At 37.9% G+C, this 21,233-nt stretch overlaps 1 protein-coding gene across 3 annotated transcripts in view; it reads right to left on the bottom strand.

Annotated features, from left to right (window-relative positions):
• Positions 1-20,509, bottom strand: part of TPTE2 (transmembrane phosphoinositide 3-phosphatase and tensin homolog 2) — a 68,414-nt gene extending 47,905 nt beyond the window's left edge. Inside the window, exons 1-7 of one of the 3 annotated variants that reach the window (XM_073795107.1) lie at positions 19,874-20,509; positions 19,020-19,073; positions 10,986-13,585; positions 10,478-10,823; positions 9,164-9,217; positions 7,377-7,412; positions 6,624-6,686 (exon numbers count right to left, since the gene is read on the bottom strand). In XM_073795107.1, the coding sequence (XP_073651208.1) occupies positions 6,624-6,685 (62 nt within the window). In that variant the 5' untranslated portion in view covers position 6,686; positions 7,377-7,412; positions 9,164-9,217; ... (2 more) ...; positions 19,020-19,073; positions 19,874-20,509. Of the gene's footprint in view, positions 1-6,623; positions 6,704-7,376; positions 7,413-9,163; positions 9,218-10,477; positions 13,586-19,019; positions 19,074-19,873 lie in introns of those variants that run through there. The other 2 variants (XM_073795109.1, XM_073795108.1) reach the window with 2 other exon arrangements.
• Positions 20,510-21,233: the final 724 nt, after the last annotated feature.

Genomic DNA, 21,233 nt, shown 5'->3' on the forward strand with positions numbered 1-21,233 from the left:
CTGGGATGATTCTTTGGTTTTCCTGCTCTCACTCCAGGGCTCTGGGTCCCCCCCCACCACCACCACCAAACTATCCACAACAGACAAGGCTATATTCCTAGATTAAACTCAGGTTGAAGAGAGCAGAGTCAGGCTTTAGATCTGAGTCCAACCTAAGTTAGCTCGTTAGGATTCTTTACTGGGACTTAGAGAGGAACCTCCAAAGTACCTAGGAGTGTCCTTTGCCCAGCTTGGTCCTCAGGGATATACTTCCCTTTGGAGTGGGTGTTGGTAGCAAGGATAAGATCTGAGTGTCCCTGGTCAAACACTATCCATTTTAAACTATATATATATTTATTTAAAAACTATATATATATTTTTCTATTGTGTAGATAAAACATATTTAAAGCATTTCTATGAAATTTTAAAAGAAATTTATCCTACAAGATAAAAAAACTTTAATGGTATTCTAAAATATAAAAATTATTCAGACATTTTCTGACCACGATTTAATAAAACCAGTGAAGTGGAAGAGTACTATACAAGATATTTAATTGCATTTTATCACTACAGAAATTTTAAAGGTGCCACATATGACAACTTAGATTAAATGGAGATATTGTTTGAAAGACACAAACTACTAAAATGTGCTCAAGAAAAAATAGATAACCTGAATAGCTTAAAAGGTAATATATCTAGTAGAGAAATTGAACTTGTAGTTTAAAACTTTCCAACAACAACAAAAAAGTCCAAGCCCAAGTGACTTCACAGGAGAATTCTACTTAATTCTTTAAGAAAGATACAAATCTAAACAAACTCTTCCATAAAACAGAAGAATAGGGACTGCTTCCAAACTCATTTTAGGAGATTAGCATTACCCTGATACCAAAACCAGTAAAGACATTACCTGACAAGAAAATTACCAATATCCCTCATAAATATAGATACAAAAATCCTTAACAAAACATTAATAAATTGAATCCAGCAGTATATATATATTTTAAATTCATGACCACTTGGTGTTTGTTCCAGGAATTCAAGGATGGTTCAACATTCTAAAAATAATGTAATTCGCCATGTCAACAAACTAAGGAAAATAAAACATATGATAATCTCAATAGAGGTAAAAAAATTTTTAAACAAAATTTAACATCCATTTATGGTAAAAACTTTCAGTGAACTAGGAAAAAAGGGAACTTCCTTAACCTGACAAGGGGCATTTATGCCCCCCCAAAACAAACAAACAAAAAAACTATGGCTGATATCAATCTTAATGGTGAGACTGAATGTTTTCTTCCAATGATTAGGAATCTAGGATGTCAGTTCACATTTCTTCCACTCAGAATTATACTGGAGTCAATGTAATAAAGCAAGAAATGGAAGTAAAAGGCCTATAGATTGAAAAGGAAGAAATAAAACTCTCACTATTTGTAGATGAGATGCTTGCCTACCTAGAAAATCCCAAGGAATCTACAAAAAAGCTAACAGAACTAATAAGTGAGTTTAACAGTTATTATATAAAAGGTCAATATACAAAATTCAACTATATTTCTATATACTAGCAATGAATGATTGAAAAGTAGAAATTTAAGCAACTGAACGATTTATATTAGCACCAAAACCCATGAAATACTTTTATTATAAAGTAACAAAATATGTGCAGGATCTGTATGCTGAAAACTACGAAACTTGACGGAAGAAAATGAAAACCTAAAGATAAGAAGAGATGTGAAATGGTACTGCCATTTTGGAAACTATTTCTTATACAATTAAACATACACTTTACCATAAGTATCAGCAATCCTATTCCTTGGCACTAACCCAAGATAAATGAAAGCTGTGTCCACACAAAAAACTTGTACATAAATGTTCATAGCCACATTACTCATAACAGGCCAAAACTGGAAATAATCCAAATGCCCATCAATGGGTGAATGGATAAGAAAATATGATACATTCACAGTGATGTCAGAAACATGACAGAGTGAAAAACTACCTTTGTCTCTGCCCTTCAATCTACAACCAATAAAACCCACAACTCAACAAAGGTGCCACTGTCCAACACAACAGTTTTCCAGAGGACTCCACACATCTGTACATCTAAAGGCGGGTGAATTGGAACACTTAGAAGAGATGGAACGAGGGAACAGTGGAATCAGTGCCTGCAATCCTGGCCCTCTGACCACAGCAGCTGTGCCCACAGTGTCAGAGAACACAGTAGCAGCAGGGGAAGCAGCACACATGACTACAGGCTCCAGACCACACCAGCACCCATGGCTACATGTAACTGACCAACAGTGGGGCCTGGGATCCTGTCCCTCCAGCCGCCGAGGTGACCACAACCTCACTGCCACTCCCCCACCTGCAGTGGCACAGCCCATGAACTTAATGAGATATAAGAAAACTCAGAGAGGTAGTTTAATGAGCTCAGGAATAAAAAATGAATGAACAGAAAGAATATTTTACCAAAGAGACTGAAACTCTAAAAAGAAACAATTGGGAGATTGGGATTGACATATACACACTACTATATATAAAATAGATAACTAATAAGAACCTACTGTGTAGTACAGGGAACTCTACTCAATAGAGTGGATATATATGTATAGGTATAACTGATTCACTTTGCTGTACAACAGAAATTAACACAACATTGTAAATCAACTATATGTCAATAAAAAATAATTTAAATAAATAAAAAGGAACCAAAAAGAAACTCTGGAGCTGAAGAACTCAATAAATGAGATGAAGAACACACATTAGAAGCACTGGAAACAGAGCAGACAATATGGAAGAGAGAATTAGCAAGCTGGAATATAGCAATCTACAAATGATACAAGTAGACAAGGAAAGAGAAAAAAGATTTTTAAAAGGAAGAAATCCTGAGAGAGTTATCTTACTCTTTCAGGAAGGACAACATTAGGATAGTGCATATCCCAGGAGGAGAAGAGAGGGAAAAGGGAGCAGAGAGTTTACTTAAAGAAACAATAGCTGAGAACATCCCAAACTTGGAGAAGGAACTGGAGTTACAAGTCCATTAAGCTAAGAGAACACCTAATTACCTCAATGCAAAAAGACCTTCTCCAAGACACATAATATTAAAATTGTTAAAAGTGAATGACAAAGAATTTTAAAATCAGCCAGGGCAAAAAGGATGGTAACCTACCAGGGAACCCCCACTATTAGGCTATCAGCAGATTTCTCAGCAGAAACCCTACAGGCCAAGAGGGAGTGAAATGACATTCTCAAAATACTGAAAGAAAAAAACTGTCACCCAAGAATACTCTATATAACACAGGTATCATTCAGATATGAAGGAGAAATAAATGGTTTCCCAGACAAAGAGAAGCTGGAGTTCATCAACACTAGACCTGCCTTACAAGAGATGTTGAAACGAACTCTTCTATCAGAAACAAAATGACAAAAATACACAAAACTTTGAGCAAGGTGATAAATAGAACCAGAAAATTGCCACTCTTTACCAAGATAGGTTTTTAAATACTTTATTATAGTATAAAGGTTAAAGGGAGAGAAAAAAAGAAAGCAGAAAAATAACTATAGCTATCTACAGTTTGGTAACAAACTCACTCAACAAAAACAGGTAATTTGAGACTACAAAAACAAAAGGGGACGAGGAAAAGGATGGAACTTATGTTTTTAAAAAATGTTTTAGTTCACTATAAATTATATCATAATGTGTGAAAAGCATGCTGAAATCAGAAGGCTAGAAAAATGATTAAATAGATTCTGGAAAGACCCAGTGTATAAAGATTCATAACATAATAGAGATGGATTTTAAAATCTTTGAACAAGATATAAATGTTTTCAATAATGGGTTCATTCATTCAACCAAACTCACTGAGTGCCTACTATGTGCCATGGCACTGTCTGAGGCACTGGAGATACGGCAGTTAAAAAAATGGACAAAATTTTCTTCCATCATGATGTTTAAATTCTGTCTCGTGCAGACCATAAATGTAATAAATAAGTAAATAAGGTAGTAAGTTATAAGGTGATAAATGCAATAAGGATCATTAAATCAGGGTAAGGACAATGGAGGGGGATGCAACTTTGATGCTGGGGAAACTAAGTAGTCACCTGGGAGAAAAGTAGACTCCTACATTTTATACCTTAATACAAAATAAATCCTGGGCAGATGTTTTATTTAAATATAGAAAATAAATTCAAAGCATAGATGAATTTTGGTGAATATATTAAAATCTTAGGTAGAGAAAGACTTTCTGACACTAAAGGCATCAATCATAAAGCAAAGGACAGATGTATTCAACTGTATGAGGATTATAAACTTCTATATAGTGAAAAGCTAGGCAACCTGGGAAAAAATACTTGCCCTATGATATAAAAAGGATATATTTAACTTTTCTATCCAATGGCAGTGATAAACACCCCGATTTTAAACGGGCAAAGGTAGTTTGCAAACAATGAAATACAAGTTCTATGAAAAAAGTATAAACAAAAACAATGTCAAATGTGCATTAGAACAAACATATTTACTAACATTGAAAAGATGAGCAATGGCTAGCGTGAAGGGGGAAGAAATGTACACTGCATCTTGGTGTGGAAAGTATCAAAATCAATAGCCTCACAAACGTTCCTTTTGACACAGAATTTCCACCTCCGAGAATTTTTATTATAAAGAAATAAAATATACAGAGGTTTGGTCTCAAAGTTATTCATCATTTTTTGTAAGAAGTCACAGCTTAAATTGTCCAGAAATAGCTGACAATTTAAATGAATGACAATTTAAACATCTATACCATGAAATATTATACAGCTGTCAAAAGGAATGTTGCAAATTTAAAAATCAATAAAATCAAATACAGGCAGAACTTCAGGCAACAATAAAAAATCTGAAATTAAAAAATATATAATGTTGTAAATGCAAATATAAATGCATGCAAGTATAGTCATGATATGTCACTAAGTAATAAGGTTATTTTTAAAACAATGTATTATACCATATCCATAAACAAAAAGCCTAAAGAACCTTGAAGGGCATCTATTAAACATTAGGAATGCCTATTAATGGGAGGATTTATGGCTTGTTTGTATTTTCTGATTTTCCTAATAGTGAAATTTTATTGCTTTACTTTTGGTTTTTAGTATAAAAATTATTTATGGTGCTTTAGAGTTTTAAAATCACACTGAATAATATGTGTGTACATATTACTCCACATTTATTTTTAGGTTTTTATTATACTACACCTAGCACCCAGCAGATAGATATTGTAGATAGCATTATTACCAGTTTACAGATAAAAGACCTAAAATTTAAAGTAGTTTAGTGTTTTGCCAAGTGTCCAGTGCATATTAGATGCAAAGCCAAGCACTGATTCCAGGTCTTACTCCAAATCTAATACCATCCCCCAGTCTGAAACACCAGTGTCTCTCACAGGGACTATTGCAAATGCCACCCAAATCTATACCATAAGCATTTGTCATTTAAAAAACTAAACTAACACTTTTTGTTTGTAAGAAGAAGGAAATGCTTGCCTTCCTCAGTCTATTCAAATGTTGCCCCCGCCCTGGGCAGCCTCATTGCAGAAAATATATAGTTAATATGCAGACATATCATTTAATTAAGTAGCAGAGTGAACTCTTCACTGATGGCCCATGATGAAAAAACAGAAAATGGAAATTCGTGGGTAATTTGAAGAACTACTTGTATTCATTAGTCGCCCCTTTATTTTTCATGTTGTTTTTGTCTAGACACCAACAGATTACAACAGTAACCAATTCATTGCCTCTTTAGCAATACTCACTCCCCAACATTAATTCAAGTTGGTAAATGGTTACTGGCCATTTACTGGTAAATGGTTACTGGCCAGTAACTGGCCAAGAGAGTAGCAGGAGAAAAATTGCATGAATAATTCTGCAGTCCAGACATATGGGCTTTTTTTTTGAAGTACAATTGATTTACAATATTATATTAGTTTCGGGTGTACAACATAGTGATTCAATAATTTTATAGATTATATTCTATTTAAAGTTATTACAGAATAATGGCTATATTTCCCTGTGCTGTACAATATATCCTTGATGCTTATTTTATACATAGTAGTTTGGGGGAGAGAGAGTCAGACGTGTGTGATTTTAAGAAGGTATCGTGTCCCTGTCATTGAGTACTGGTAAAAATGCCTTCAGATCAGTGCAACAGGAAGTACTCTCGTGAGATTACTCAGAAACAAGTCAAAATTAATAAAATCCCAACGGACATTAAGAGGTCTTTAATCAGCAAAACATGTTTGCTTTTGCTCTCAGTCCCATTTGCTCATAGACAAAATCAACAAAACTAGGAATCAGAACATACCCAAGAAAAATGAGAAAGGAACACAAGTGAAGAGCAGGTAGCATTCTGCAATCCTCTGTTTAGAAAGAAACTTTGTAATAAAATTAGTCTCTACTAAGGATATTTTCAAACTAGAACACTTGTGAATATGTGGAAATATTTTTTCAAGTATGGTACTGTATACAAATTCAAATGGAATCATTTTATACCCTCCCTCCCAAACATTTTGCTATCTTTTCCATAGCTCCTTTTTTTTTCACCTCAACATGAGCCCCATCTTCTAAAAGATAAATCCATCAACAGCTCCCTCCCTCCGAACTTCAAACTGACTTACTAATGTGAATTGAGAAGGTCAATGTCTTCACCATCATCGATCTTGGACAGCGGTTCCGTCATACTTTAACCGCCAACAAATGCAAAAATATATCATTAGAGATTTGCTACATGGAACAGTGATATGAAAAACTTATTTGAAGAAAAAGAATTCCTTAAATCTAAAGGAACCATGACTTAGCTCACTGGATGACCCAATCTTACAGAAAGAAATTTAGAATCACTGTCTAGAAAACTCTGTATTCCATGGATACTTCTAAGACTGAATTTTGCAAGTCTTTCCCTCTCTGTTTCTCCCTATGTCTCTGTCTCTGCTTCTGTCTCACTCTTTCTATAAAGATAGAGATTAATAATATATAGATAGCACTGATGCAAGTAAATTATATCAGCAGCCTTGGAAGGCACCATAACTAAAAGGTAAGATATATCAAAGTAGTCAAAGACCTTTAATGTCAATTTATTTGGGTCACTGTGAAGGATTAAAAATGTACATAGCACGAAATGACTTCTTTTTTTGGCTGAAATTGGATACACTTGCTCTAGAACTTATAAACTGGTTGAACTCTAAAAAAATTATGTCAATTAGTTATTTGGAACCTGGGTCCCTGCACCACCTACTTTTCACATACCATGGATATCGTCTTCTCCTTGAATAGGTTTCAAATCACTGCCTGAGACAAGGACTCCATAACTAATTGGGTTTCACAAATCTCAAGATCCCCCCTCTTCCCCTCTCTCTATATTTATATCTCACCTTTTATCTCTGCCTCTCAATTCACATGAGTCAGGGCTAAAGGATTAAAATGTACATAGTAAGACTCCATGTGTCTTATAGATTTATTTTTAAATGCAATTTAGCTATAATTACTCTGCAATTTATAATTTAGTTGCCCTAAAAATAACATTCTAATCAGTTATTTAAAACCTGGTATTTAATTTTTCTGTAGAAATGAACTTTATATGTAGGTAATAAAAATCTTAGTCCTGTGGGAAAACTTAATAAATCAAATTTTTTTTTAACATCTTTATTGGGGTATAATTGCTTTACAATGGTGTGTTAGTTTCTGCTTTATAACAAAGTGAATCAGTCATACGTAAACATATGTTCCCATATGTCTTCCCTGTAATAAATCAAATTTATGTACATTTCTTTACTCCCAAACCTAACCCCCAAGTGTAAACACCATTTTGTGATTAAATTTACTTCAAATTCAGCTTGAGTTTGTAGGTACTCATCTCACTTGTCCTATAACTTTCTGCCTTCTCAAGTCCCTACACCACCTAGTAACCCTTCACAAATCACAGATGTCTTTCCTGCCCTTCAGACAGGGTCAAGACAAGGCAGGGGCTCCCTCCAATGTGATGGTGGGTTTGGGTTTGGGGCACCAGCCTCACACGGTGGCAGAGTTCTGGAAGGTGAGGGACACATCCAGGATCTATCAGATCCATTTTTTTTCTGCTGAGGGTTCCCCTCTGCTCTCTATCCACTGAGACCTTCTCCTAACTCCTATTATGATTCTGTCCTCTTTCGGCCCATGCATGGGCAATCTGATACTTTCCTAAAGGAAAGTATCAGATAGTGGCTGCTCCTAACTAAGGGTAACAGACGGACTAGGGGTAAGAACACTCCCTTTTATGACCTGTTCTTTTTTTCCCCCCAAATAGATCCAAAAAAGAAAGAAAGCGACATATTGAGGCTGGCAAAACAAACAAAACCCTTAGATAAAGCGTCGAAGAAACTCTGTATTGCCATAGATGGTCCCCAGAATAAATTTCACAAATCTCAATATCCCCCCTTACACTATCTATCTATAATTATATCTCATCTTTCATCGGAGGGTTCAACACAAATTACTTTTTCCACCTCGCTCTGGTCATAGCTAAAGGATTATAAATGCACATGGTAAGACTTCACATCTCCCTAGACTTATTTTTAAGTGCACATTAGCTACAAGTGCTCTACAATTTATAACCTAGTTGTCCTAAAAATAACATTCTAATCAGTTATTTAAAACCTGATATTTCATTTTCCCCTGTAAGTGAGGCTTTATACATTTGTAATGAAAATCTTAAGTCCTGGGGGGGGAAAAGTCATGAATCAAGTTTATAGACATTTCTTGACTCCTGAACCCCTTCAGGAGTACAACTTTCTCCTTGCAAAATAAGTTTCTCTCCTTTCTTGGCCCATTTTAGTAGAGCCTCATACACAAGCATTTGGATAGTTTCCCTAGGGGTTTCGGCTGCATCTAAGAGTGATAAACAGATGAGTAAGAAGCATCCCTCTTATGACCTGTTTCTGTTTTATCCAACTAGATACAAAAAAAAGAAAGAAACATACCTACATAGGCTACAGTAAAAAGATTTAGAAACAACGTCAAAGACATGCTGTTACGTCATGAATACTCCTAAAAATAAACCTCCCAAATATAATCAACCTCTCTCCCCTTTCCTCTGTTTCCCTCATTCTCGCATGCTCTCTCTCTCTGCATTTATATACACATATATATATTTTGTTGACGCCTATCTTTATTTCTATCTCACGTATTAGTGGTGGGTCCATCAGGTCTTCCTGTTGTCAATTCACTCAAAGCAGTGCTAAAGGATTAAAAAGGCACAGAGTCAGACACCCTATAATTTTCTCCGTTAAACTTTCTGGTTCAAATTAGTTTAAATTAATGCTTTCACTTATAAACTAGATGACCCTTTAAAAACTGACATGTAAATCGATTGCTTGAAACCTGGTAGGTCATTTTCCCCAGAAATGAGGCTTTATGTATTTGTAATGAATATCTTACACTTGTCAAAAAGGTAATGACTCAAGATTGAAGTACAGTTCTTTACAACTGAACCTGATCCAATGTGTAACAACCTTTTGGGGTGGCATTTATTTCAAATTCAACTTGAGGTTGTAGGTACCCAACCTTCTTGACCAATCTAACTTCCTGACCACGTCTGTGCTCCACAGGAGGCGTGCTCGTCTTTCCTGCCCCCGACATAGGGTCAAGTAACCACAGGCCTGAGTCAGGGGCTCCATCTGATGTGAACATGGGTCTGGATTTGGGGTATCGGCCTCACATGGTAGCTGATACAATTTATTATTATTCTCCTTGCTCCAGACGGCTTTCACCTTCCCCACACCCACTCCAGGAGAGTCTCATACACAGGCAATCTGACAGTTTCCCGAGAGTTTGGCTGCTAGTAACTGAGAGCCAAGACTGGGAGTAAGAAGATTCCCTCTATGTCTTGTGCCTCTTTTTCTACCTCAATTCAAAAGACAAAGACTATTCCACATAGAATCTTACCACGAGCGGATGTGAGGAACAGTATCGAGGGAACTCTATATTCCCATGGGTGCTCCTAAGGGTGAACATCCCAAATCTCAATGTCTCTGAATATGTTATGTTCTGAATGTTTGTATGTGTGTACACATTATACAGGTATTTATTTATCATATCTTAGTTTGCCATGAAGAATCCTCCTGCCAATTCACTCAGGGTAGTGCTACGGTATGTTTTTGTGCTATGGTATTAAAAACAGACATAGTAAGATACCACATGACTTCTAGACTTCTACATTTTTAGTTCAAATTAGCTATAATTACTCTTTTTTTTGGCTGCACTGTGCATCCTGTGGGATCTTAATTCCCCAAACAGGGATTGAACCTGGGCCCTCAGCAGTGAGAGTGTGCTGTCCTAACCACTGGACCGCCAGAGAATTCCCTGCTACAATTACACTTAAGCTTATAAACTGGTTGGCTCTTAGGAAATTCACATGTAAATCAGTTATCTGGAACTTGATATCTCATTTTTCCTAGAAATGATTCTATATACATTGTAAGGAATATTTTTGACCCACCAAAAAGTTAATCACTCAAGGTTGGTTCAAGATGGTGGAGTAGAAGGACGTGCTCTCACTCCCTCTTGCAAGAACACCAGAATCACAACTAACTGCTGAACAGCCATCCACAGGAAGACACTGGAACTCACCAGAAAAGATGCCCCACATCCAACGACAAAGGAGAAGCCACAGTGAGACAGCAGGAGGGGCGCAATCACAATAAAATCAAATCCCATAACTGCTGGGTGGGCGACTCACAAACTGGAGAACACTTACACCACAGAAGTCCACCCGCTGGAGTGAAGGTTCTGAGCCCCACGTCAGGCTTTCCAGTCTGGGGGTCCGGCAACGGGAGGAGGAATTCCTAGAGAATCAGACTTTGAAGGCTAGCGGGATTTGATTGCGGGACGTCGACAGGACTGGGGGAAACAGAGACTCCACTCTTGGAGGGCACACACAAGGTAGTGGGCACATCGGGACCCAGGAGAAGGAGCAGTGATCCCATAGGAGACTGAACCAGACCTACCTGCTAGTGTTGGAGGGTCTCCTGCAGAGGTGGGGGGTGGCTGTGGCTCACCGAGGGGACAAGGACACTGGCAGCAGAAGTGCTGGGAAGCTCTCCTTGGCGTGAGCCCTCCCAGAGTCTGCCATTAGCCCCATCAAAGAGCCCTGGTAGGCTCCAGTGTTGGGTTGCCTGAGGCCAAACAACCAACAGGGAGGGAACCAAGCCCCACCCATCAGCAGACAAGTGGATTTAAGTTTTACTGAGCTCTGCCCACCAAAGCAAAAGCCAGCTCTACCCACCACCAGTCCCTCCCATCAGGAAACTTGCACAAGCCTCTTAGATAGCCTCATCCACCAGAGGGCAGACAGCAGAAGCAAGAAGAACTATAATCCTGCAGCCTGTGGAACAAAACCACATTGACAGAAAGACAGACAAGATGAAAAGGCAGAGGGCTGTGTACCAGATTAAGTAACAAGATGAAACCCAGAAAAACAACTAAATGAAGTGGAGATGGGCAACCTTCCAGAAAAAGAATTCAAAATAGTGATAGTGAAGATGATCCAGGACCTCGGAAAAACAATGGAGGCAAAGATCGAGAAGATGCAAGAAATGTTTAACAAAGACCTAGAAGAATTAAAGAACAAACAAACAGAGATGAACAACACAATAACTGAAATGAAAAATACACTAGAAGGAATCAATAGCAGAGTAACTGAGGCAGAAGAACGGATAAGTGACCTGGAAGACAGAATGGTGGAATTCACTGCTGCAGAACAGAATAAAGAAAAAAGAATAACAAAAAATGAAGACAGCCTAAGAGACATCTGGGACAACATTAAACGCAACAACATTCACATTATATGGGGTCCCAGAAGGAGAAGAGACAGAGAAAGGACCAGAGAAAATATTTGAAGAGATCAGAGTCGAAAACTTCCCTAACATGGGAAAGGAAATAGCCACCCAAGTCCAGGAAGCACAGAGAGTCCCATACAGGATAAGCCCAAGGAGAAACACGCCGAGACACGTAGTAATCAAATTGGCAAAAATTAAAGACAAAGAAAATTTATTGAAAGCAGCAAGGGAAAAATGACAAATAACATACAAGGGAACTCCCATAAGGTTAACAGCTGTTTTCTCAGCAGAAACTCTACAAGCCAGAAGGGAGTGGCAGGCTATACTTAAAGTGATGAAAGGGAAGAACCTACAACCAAGATTGCTCTACCCAGCAAGGATCTCATTCAGATTCGACGGAGAAATCTGAAGCTTTACAGACAAGCAAAAGCTAAGAGAATTCAGCACCAACAAACCAGCTCTACAACAAATGCTAAAGGAACTTCTCTAAGTGGGAAACACAAGAGAAGAAAAGGACCTACAAAAACAAATCCAAAACAATGAAGAAAATGGTCATAGGAACATACATATCGATAATTACCTTAAACGTGAATGGATTAAATGCTCCAACCAAAAGACACAGTCTCGCTGAATGGATACAAAAACAAGACCCATATATACGCTGTCTACAAGAGACCCACTTCAGACCTAGGGACACATTCAGACTGAAAGTGAGGGGATGGAAAAAGATATTCCATGCAAATGGGAATCAAAAGAAAGCTGGAGTAGCAATACTCAGATAAAATAGACTTTAAAATAAAGAATGTTACAAGAGACAAGGAAGGACACTACATAATGTTGATCCCTCACACAGGGTCAACAACTGCAGGCCTGAGGCAGTGATGGCTCCAGCCACTTCCACTGCCATCACGGGTTTGGGTCTGAGGACCCTTACGTAGTGGCAGAGCTCTGGAGGGTGTGGGACAGATCTAGGGTCTGTTAGCTCCATTCTCTTCTGTTGAGGGCTCATCTCTTGCCAGGCCACTGCTAGCCTTCCCCTTGTTTCCAAATATGAATCTCTCCTCATTTGTCCCACATTGTAGGCTGAATACTATCCCACTAAAATTCATATGGTGAAGTCTTATCCCCTTTAACTCAGAATGTGACCTTATGGAAAGTAGCATTGTTGCAGAAGTAATTAGTCAAGATGTGGTCCTACTGGTTAGGGTGGGTTCCTAATCCAATAGGACTGATGTCCTTATACAAAAGGAAAGAATGCCATGTGAAGATGAAAGCAGAGATTGGAGCGATTGACAGCAGCCACCAGAAGCTAGGAGGGAGGCATGGAAGAGATTCTTCCTCACAGCTCTCAGAAGAAACCAACCCTGCCAACATCCTGATACCAACTTCTAGCCTTGAGGATTGAGACAAATTTTTGTTGTTTAAACCACTCGATTTGTGATATTTTGTTACAGCAGCCCTAGCAAACTAATACAACCCATTCTAGCAGTCTCACACAGGCAATCTGACAGGTTTCTAAGAGTTTTGGCTACTAGTCACTCAGATGGGAGTAAGTCTCCCTCTTCTGATCTGTTTCTCTTTTATCCAACTAGATCAAAAAAAGAATGTTACATACAGAACATGCCACCATTTTAGAAAAAGCATACAAGAAACTTAGTATTAAATATCTCTGTGTGTGCATCTTTACATATCTATCTATCTGTATATAATCTCACCTTTTAGTGACGGCTTCCTCACTGGTTACAGATATCAATTCATTGGGCTCACAGCTTAAGGATTAAAATGTACAGAAACATCATGTGATTTCATAGACTTACTTTTTTCATTCAAATTAGCTAAGTTGTAGAGAGAGAAACAAATTTTCAATTATGAATTGAAAATTACAAATTCATGCGCAATTTGGTTATTTGGAAATAAGTATTTCATTTTACCCTAGAAATGTGGCTTTACATGGTGGCAATGAAATTCCTAGGCCTGTAAAAGAATCCTCACTGGATCAAGATTTAAAAACATTTCTTTACTTCTGAACCTAATCCCAAGGTGTAACTGGTTTTTGTGTTTGCAATTATTTCAAATTCAAGTGTAGTTTGCAGGTACCATCCCTCATACAGTATTATTAGTATTATTCACTGTAGTCACCATGCTGTACATTACATCCCCAGGGTGACTTATTTTATAACTGGAAGTTTGTACCTTTTGACTTCCCTCACCCATTTCACCCACCCCCTCCGCAGCCCTCACCCCCCATTTCTGGAAACCACCAATCTTTTATTTATGACCTTTTTTTTCTTTTAAGATTCCACATACAAGTGAGCTCATATGATATTTATCTTTCTCTACCTTATTTCACTTAGCGTAAATGTCCACAAGTTCTACCCATGCTGTTGCAAATAGCAAGATTTCATTCATTTTTTTATGGCTGAATATATTCCATTGTATACATATATACCACAACTTCTTTATCCATTCATTGGTCAACAGACACGTTGTTGCCATGTCTTGGCTACTGTAGATAATGCAATGAACACGGGGGTGCAAATGTCTTTTCAAGTTAGTGTTTTCATTTTCTTCAAATACCCAGAAATGGAATTGCTGGATCATATGAAAATTCTAATTTTTTGAGAAATTTCCATAGTGTTTTTCATAGTGGCTGTAACAATTTACATTCCTACCAACAGTGCACAAGCCTTCCCTTTTCTCCACATCCTTGTCAACACTTGTTATTTTTTATCTTTCTGACAATGCCATTCTATACATACATATTTTTTAAATTTATTTTATTTATATTTATTTTTTTGGCTGCATTGGGTCTTTGTTGCTGCACACCGGTTTTCTCTAGTTGCAGCGAACGGGGTCTACTCTTCGTTGCAGTGCGTGGGCTTCTTATTGCAGTGGCTTCTCTTGTTGAGCACAGGCTCTAGGCATGTGGGCTTCAGTACTTGTGGCACATGGGCTCAGTAGTTGTGGCTCACAGGCTCTAGAGCATAGGCTCAGTAGTTGTGGCGCATGGCCTTAGTTGCTCCACAGCATGTGGGATCTTCCTGGACCAGGGCTTGAACCTGTGTCCCCTGCATTGGCAGGCAGATTCTTAACCACTGTCCCACCAGGAAGCCCAACAATGCCATTCTCACAGGCATGAGGTGATATTCCTTTGTGGTTGTAAATTTTTTTAAATCGTTTATTTTTTAGAACAAGTTTAGGTTTATAGAAAAATTAAGCAGGAAATAGAGAGTTCCATATACCTCCTTCTCCCTAACAGTTTCTCCTATTATTAATATCTCGCATTCGTCTGGTACATCGGTTACAACTGATGAACCAACATCGATCCGTTATTGTTAACTAATGTCCATAGCTGAAACTGGTGTTCACCCTTTGCGTTGTACAGGTCTACTGATTTTGCCAAATGCATAATGCCATGTAGCCACCATTACAGCATCATACTGAATTGTTGCCCTGCCCTAAACATCTCCTGTGCTCTGCCTATTCATCCCTCTGCCCCCCCAATCCCGACTCCTAATATTTTTACTCTCTAGTTTTACCTTTGCCACAGGTGTCATATAGCTGGAATCACATAGTATGTAGCCTTTTCAGACTGATTCCTTTCACTTAGCACTTACGCATTTAAGGTTCCTGTTTCTTTGTATGGCTTGATAGTTCATTTCTTTTAATTGTGGAATAATTTTCCGTTATATATAGCTATCAGAGTTTGTTTTTCTATTCATCTATGACATCTTGGTTGCTTCCAGTTTTGGGCAATTATCAGTAAAGCTGCTAAAATAGTTGTGTGCAGGTGCTTGTGTAGACAAGTTTCCAAAGCATTTGGAGCATAATTTCTGAATCATGGCAAGACTACATTTTGCTTTATAAGACACTGCCAAACTGCCTTCCAAAGTGGCTACACCATTTTGCACTGCCACCAGCAGTGAGTGAAGTTTCCTGCTGTCCACACCCTCACCGTCATTTGGTGTGGTCAGTGTCCCAGATTTTGACCATTTTAAGAGGCATGCAACGAAATTTGTTTTAATTTGCAATTCCTGAGTGACATGTGATGTTGAGCAGCTTCTCATATGCTTATTTGCCACCTGTGTATTTTCTTTGGTGAGGTGTCTGTTCAAATCTTTTGCCCATTTTTTTTAAATTGGACAATTCATTTTCTGATGAGTTTTAAGAGTTCTTTGTTTAATTTGGATAGCCGTCCTTTATCAGATGTGTCTTTTGCAAATAATTTCTACTAGTCTGTGGCTGACTTGTCTTCTCATTCTCTTAACAAGGTCTTTCACAAAGCAGGAAGTTTTTAATTCAAATGAAGTTCAAGTTATCACTTTTCTTTCGTAATCTTGATTTTGGTGTTGTATCTAAAAGTCATTACTAAACTAAAGGTCATCCAGCTTTTCTCCTGTGTTACCTTCTAGGAGTTTTAGAGATTTGCATTTTATGTTTAGGTCTGTGATATAATTTTTGTGAAGCATGTAAGATCTGTGTCTAGATTATTTTTTGCATGTGGATGTCCAGTTGTTCCAGCATGATTTGTTGAAAAACTATCCTTTCTCCACTGTCGTACCTTTGCTCCTTCATCAAAGACCAGTTGTCTATATATTTGTGTGGGCCAGTTTCTGGGTTCGCTACTCTATTCCTTTGATCTGTTTATTCTTTAACCATCACCACATGTCTTGATTACTGTAGCTTTACACTAAGACTTAAGTTGGGTATTGTCAGTCCTCTGACTTTACTCTTCCTCAATAGTGTTGGCTATTCTGGGTCTTTTGCCTTCCCATATAAACTTTAGAATCAGTTTGCCAATATCCCCAAAATAACTTTCTGGGATTCTGAATCAGATTGCATTGAATCTACAATTTGAAAGAATCAACAGCTTTACGACATTGAGGCTTCCTACACATGAACGCAAAGTCTCTGCCATTTATTTAGTTCATTAATTTCACTCATAAGAATTTTTTAGTTTTCCTCATATAGATCTTGTACATTTTGTTGGATAAATTCGTAGGTATAAATCTATTCTGGGGGTCCTAATTTAAATGGTGTTGTCCTTCTAATTTCAAATTCCTCCTGTTCTTTATTGGCGTATGGGAAAGTTATCAGCTTTTGTATATTAAGCAGTTATACAAGGTTACAGGACAGAAGCTTAATAAGCCCAGTTTTTTTTAATTGAGTCTGTTGGATTTTCTTCATAGACAATCATGTCATAGGTGAACAAAGACATTTAACTGTTTCCATTGCAATCTGCATACTTTTATTGCCTTCTCATTGCTCATTACTATAATCCCCTCTTAGGATTTACAGTATGATGTTGAAAAGGAGTGATATTGGGGGGACATCCTTGCCTTGTACCTGGTCTTCACAGAAAAGCTTCGAGTTTCTCACCATCAAGTATGATGCTAGCTGTAGGGGATTTATGGCTGTTCTTCATCAAGTTGAGAACATTGCCCTCTATTTCTATTTGCCAAGTTTGTTTTTTTTTTTAAATCATGAATGAGTGTTAGATTTTGCCAAATGCTTTTTCTGCATCAATCAATTTTTCTTCTTTAGCCTGTTGATGTGATGGATTACACTGACCAATTTTCAAATATTGAACTGGCCTTGCCTATCTGAGATAAATCCCACTTGGTCTGGGTATATAATTTTTTACATACAGTGTAGGATTCAATTGGCCAGTATTTTGTTTAGAATGTTTGCTTCTATGTTCTGTGCTTTTACTTTTTTGTAACATTTTTGTCTGGTTTATGGTAATGCTGACTTCAGAGAATGAGTTAGGAAGTGGTCTCTCTGCTTTTATTCTCTGGAACAGTTTAGAAAATTGACATCATTTCTTCCTTAAATGTTTGGTGGAACGTTGACCATTGGCCAGTGAAACCACCTAGGCCTAGTGTCTGTTTTGGAAGGTTTAATTATTGATTCCACTTCTTTAACAGATACAGGTCTATTCAGATGATCTATTCCTCCTTGTAGGAGTTCGGGTAGTAGCTTTTAAAGCATTACTCCATTTCATGTAAGCTATCAACTTTGTGGGCTTGGAGTCGTTCATAATATTCCTTTATTATCCCTTCAATGTCCACATGATCAGTCATGATAACCCCCATTTCATTTCTGACATTAGCAATTTGTGTCTTCTGACTCTTGTTCCTGTTAGCCTGGCCAAAGAGATATCAATTTTATTGATCTTTTCAAAGAACAAGCTTTTGGCTTTGTTGATTTTCTCTATTGTTTCCTTGCCTTCAATTTCATTGATTTCTGCTCTTTTATTATCTCTTTTCTTCTGCTTTTTTAAGGTTTATATTGGTCTTCTTTCCCTTTCATTTTCTAAGCTGGAAGCTTATTGATTTTAGATATTTCTTTAATATATGCATTCAAGGCTGTAAATTTCCCTCTAAGCACTACTTCTGCTGCATCCTACAAATTTTGATAGTTTGTATTTCCATTTTCATTTAGTTCAAAAGGCTTTAAAATTTCTCTTGAGACTTCTACTTTGACCCATGTGTTATTGAGAAGTACACCGTTTACCCTTCAAGTATTTGGGGACTTCCGAGCTATCTTTCTGTTACTGACTTCTAGTTTAACTCTATTGTGGTCTGACAGCAAATTTTGTATGATTCCTACTCTTTTAAATTTGCTAAGGTATGTTTTATGTCCCAGAATGTGATCTATACTGGTGAATGTTTCATGTGAGCTTGAGAAGAATATATATTCCGCTCTTGTTAAATGAGCGCTTCTATAAATGTCAATTAGGTCCAGTTGATTGAAGGTGCTGTTCAGTGCCACTATATCTTTACTTTCCATAGTTTTCCCTTTTCTTCATGCGTCAGTATAAACCCTATCTTCCCAATGATAAGAGATCCATCAACAGTTCCCTCCTTTCAAACTTCACACTGACTTATCATATGAATTAACAAAGTTAACTTCTTTATTACCACCATCGACCCTCAAGAATTGTTCTATTTTACTTCACTAGTATGCAGAAATTTATTAGTGACATTCTGTACGGAAGAGTGATATAAAGAGTTTATCTGAACAATAAGGATTCCTTGAATCTAAAAAATATAGTAAACATAACAACTCACTGCAATTCCTATGTTTTTAGAAAGAATTTTAGATCATTGTCCAGAAAATTCTGCAGTGCCATGGATAATCCCGAGACTAAATTTCTCCACTACACTTCCCCTGCCCCCCACCCCTCAATATACACCTCACCTTTCACAGGTGGCTCCGTCACAGATTCCTGATGTCACTTCACATGGGTCATTTCTAAGGAATTAAAAACACACGATCAAACTCCAAATGACTTCATAGAGTTAATTAGTTACAAGCAGTCTTCAATTTTTAAACTGGTTGAACCCTAAAAATCTACATGGAAGTTACTTATTTGGCAATCAGTATTTCAATTTTCCCAAGAAATAGGGCTTTATTAGTTGTAATGAAGACCTTACGCCTGTCCAAGAAGACTGACAAACCCAGAAAAGTACAATTCTTGATTTCTAAACCTAACTCTCATGTGTAACTGCACTGAGGTTGCATTTACTTCAAAATTCAACTTCAGCCTGTAGATCTACAAACTTCCAGCCCCTTCTAACTTCCTGATTATCCTTCCCTCCCCTGCAGCCCTACTTTTCTTGTACTGTGTACTCCTTTGCTGTTCCTCAGTTTGGTTCAAAGAACAACAAGCCCGAGGCAGGGGCTCTCTCCAATATGATGGTGGGTTTACAGTTGGGACACCAGCTTTAGATGGTAGCAGAGCTCTGGAGGATGAGGGCCAGAGCTGAGATGGAGCAGGGCTGCTCTTTTCTGCCCCATCCTTCCTCCTTTCCTGGCCCATGCTAGCAGAGACACACAGACATTCTGACAGTTTCCTAAGAGTTCTGGCTACTGGTTACTAAAGGTCACAAAGAGACTATGAGTAAGGATTCTCCCACTTACGACCTCTTCTTTTTTCTATCTAGACCGCAAAAGGAAGTTACCTATAGAAGCTTCCAGTCTCTTATGGAAAGAGACCTCCCTTTGCGGTCAGCGCTCCCAATACCTTTCACCACCCACATCAGTCAACTCACCCCTTTTCAACGTCGTCAGAGGAGCCTAAAGAGGCATCCATTAACTCTGCCAAAGAGTAAAAATCATACAAAAAATACGTCAGACGGTTTGGAAGGCAATTAGTTTCTTTTTCCCAATAGAATTTCAAGACATGAAAAGTAAAATCATGAATATGGAAAAAAACTAAACAGTTTGAGTACAGCACTGGACTCTCTGAGACAGCCTCTGGGCTGTGTGTGTGTTTGTGAATCCACTGGAGAGCGAGGGAAAGAAGCAAAGGAGATGTAGCATTCATTATTAAACCTCCTTTCTCCTTCCCCATTTTGCCAACCATGCACACACTCTGGAATCAATTTGGGAAACGAAAGAGCCGAGAGTATAGGGACGAGGAGGTGGATGAAGGGTTGCAGGGAAAAAAAAAGAAAATGCCAGAACAATGAATATTCCAACACCAAGGACTAGTCACTGGTCATCATTCAGTAGAGAGGAAACAGGTAGGTAGATCAAGGATGGCCTATATAATATTTTAAACTTTTTTTCTGAACTAGAAGTAGAGCATGTTTAGAATGATTCCTTGTTATTTTTCTCTGAATTTATTTCAAAAAGATATTTGGTTATATTATCCAAAACCAAGACTTCCCACCCCCAAATCACTGGCTTGGATAATTTAATCTCTCTACAACTCAATTTCCTCAGCTGTAAAATAAGACACATAAAAATGCACTTTGCATCCGTCCACCTCATAAGATCATGCTGAATGTTCACCATTTCACAACTATTATTGGTTTTTAGGCAGCCTACCTTCTTCATCAAATGTTATGCCTCAAAAAATCAGTATAGGAAAACAATATAAACTGATATATACGTTAAATTTCAAAAACACTTCAAGATTCTTAGAGTAATTCCCTGGGAAATCTTGGGTTCCTATCCAAGATGAGAAATAGCCTTCCTCCCAAAACTATAAAAGACGAATGGAAGTAGGGATTCCAAGAAATAACACAAAACTGGACGACTCTAAAGAGTCGACCCTTAACTGGTGGAGAGACTGAGGAGAAGGGCTGCCCAGGGCAGCCTGGAGGGACTCAGTAGGAGGGGAAATTTTAAGTTCAGTTCCTGCCTTTCCCTTGAGTGGCTTGGAGACAGTAAGTGCCTCTTCAGTAGAACCCAGTAGCAACTACCCAGATGTAGCTAGGATAAAGTTAGAGTAGGATTAGGTTAGCTGATGAAAACAGGAAAGGGCTGAAGAGCAATCCTTGGGCCTTCACTCATCCACGCCCCATCTCCAAAGCCCCAGGTGACAACCTAGGGTGACTGCCTCCCCCAATGCTGCCTTGCCCAGGAGCTGAAAGGCGACATACCCTGATCAGAGGATTTGCCTGG

The sequence above is a fragment of the Tursiops truncatus genome, chromosome 18 (genome assembly GCF_011762595.2).
Source record: "Tursiops truncatus isolate mTurTru1 chromosome 18, mTurTru1.mat.Y, whole genome shotgun sequence".
In the NCBI taxonomy this organism is placed as follows: Eukaryota; Metazoa; Chordata; class Mammalia; order Artiodactyla; family Delphinidae; genus Tursiops; species Tursiops truncatus.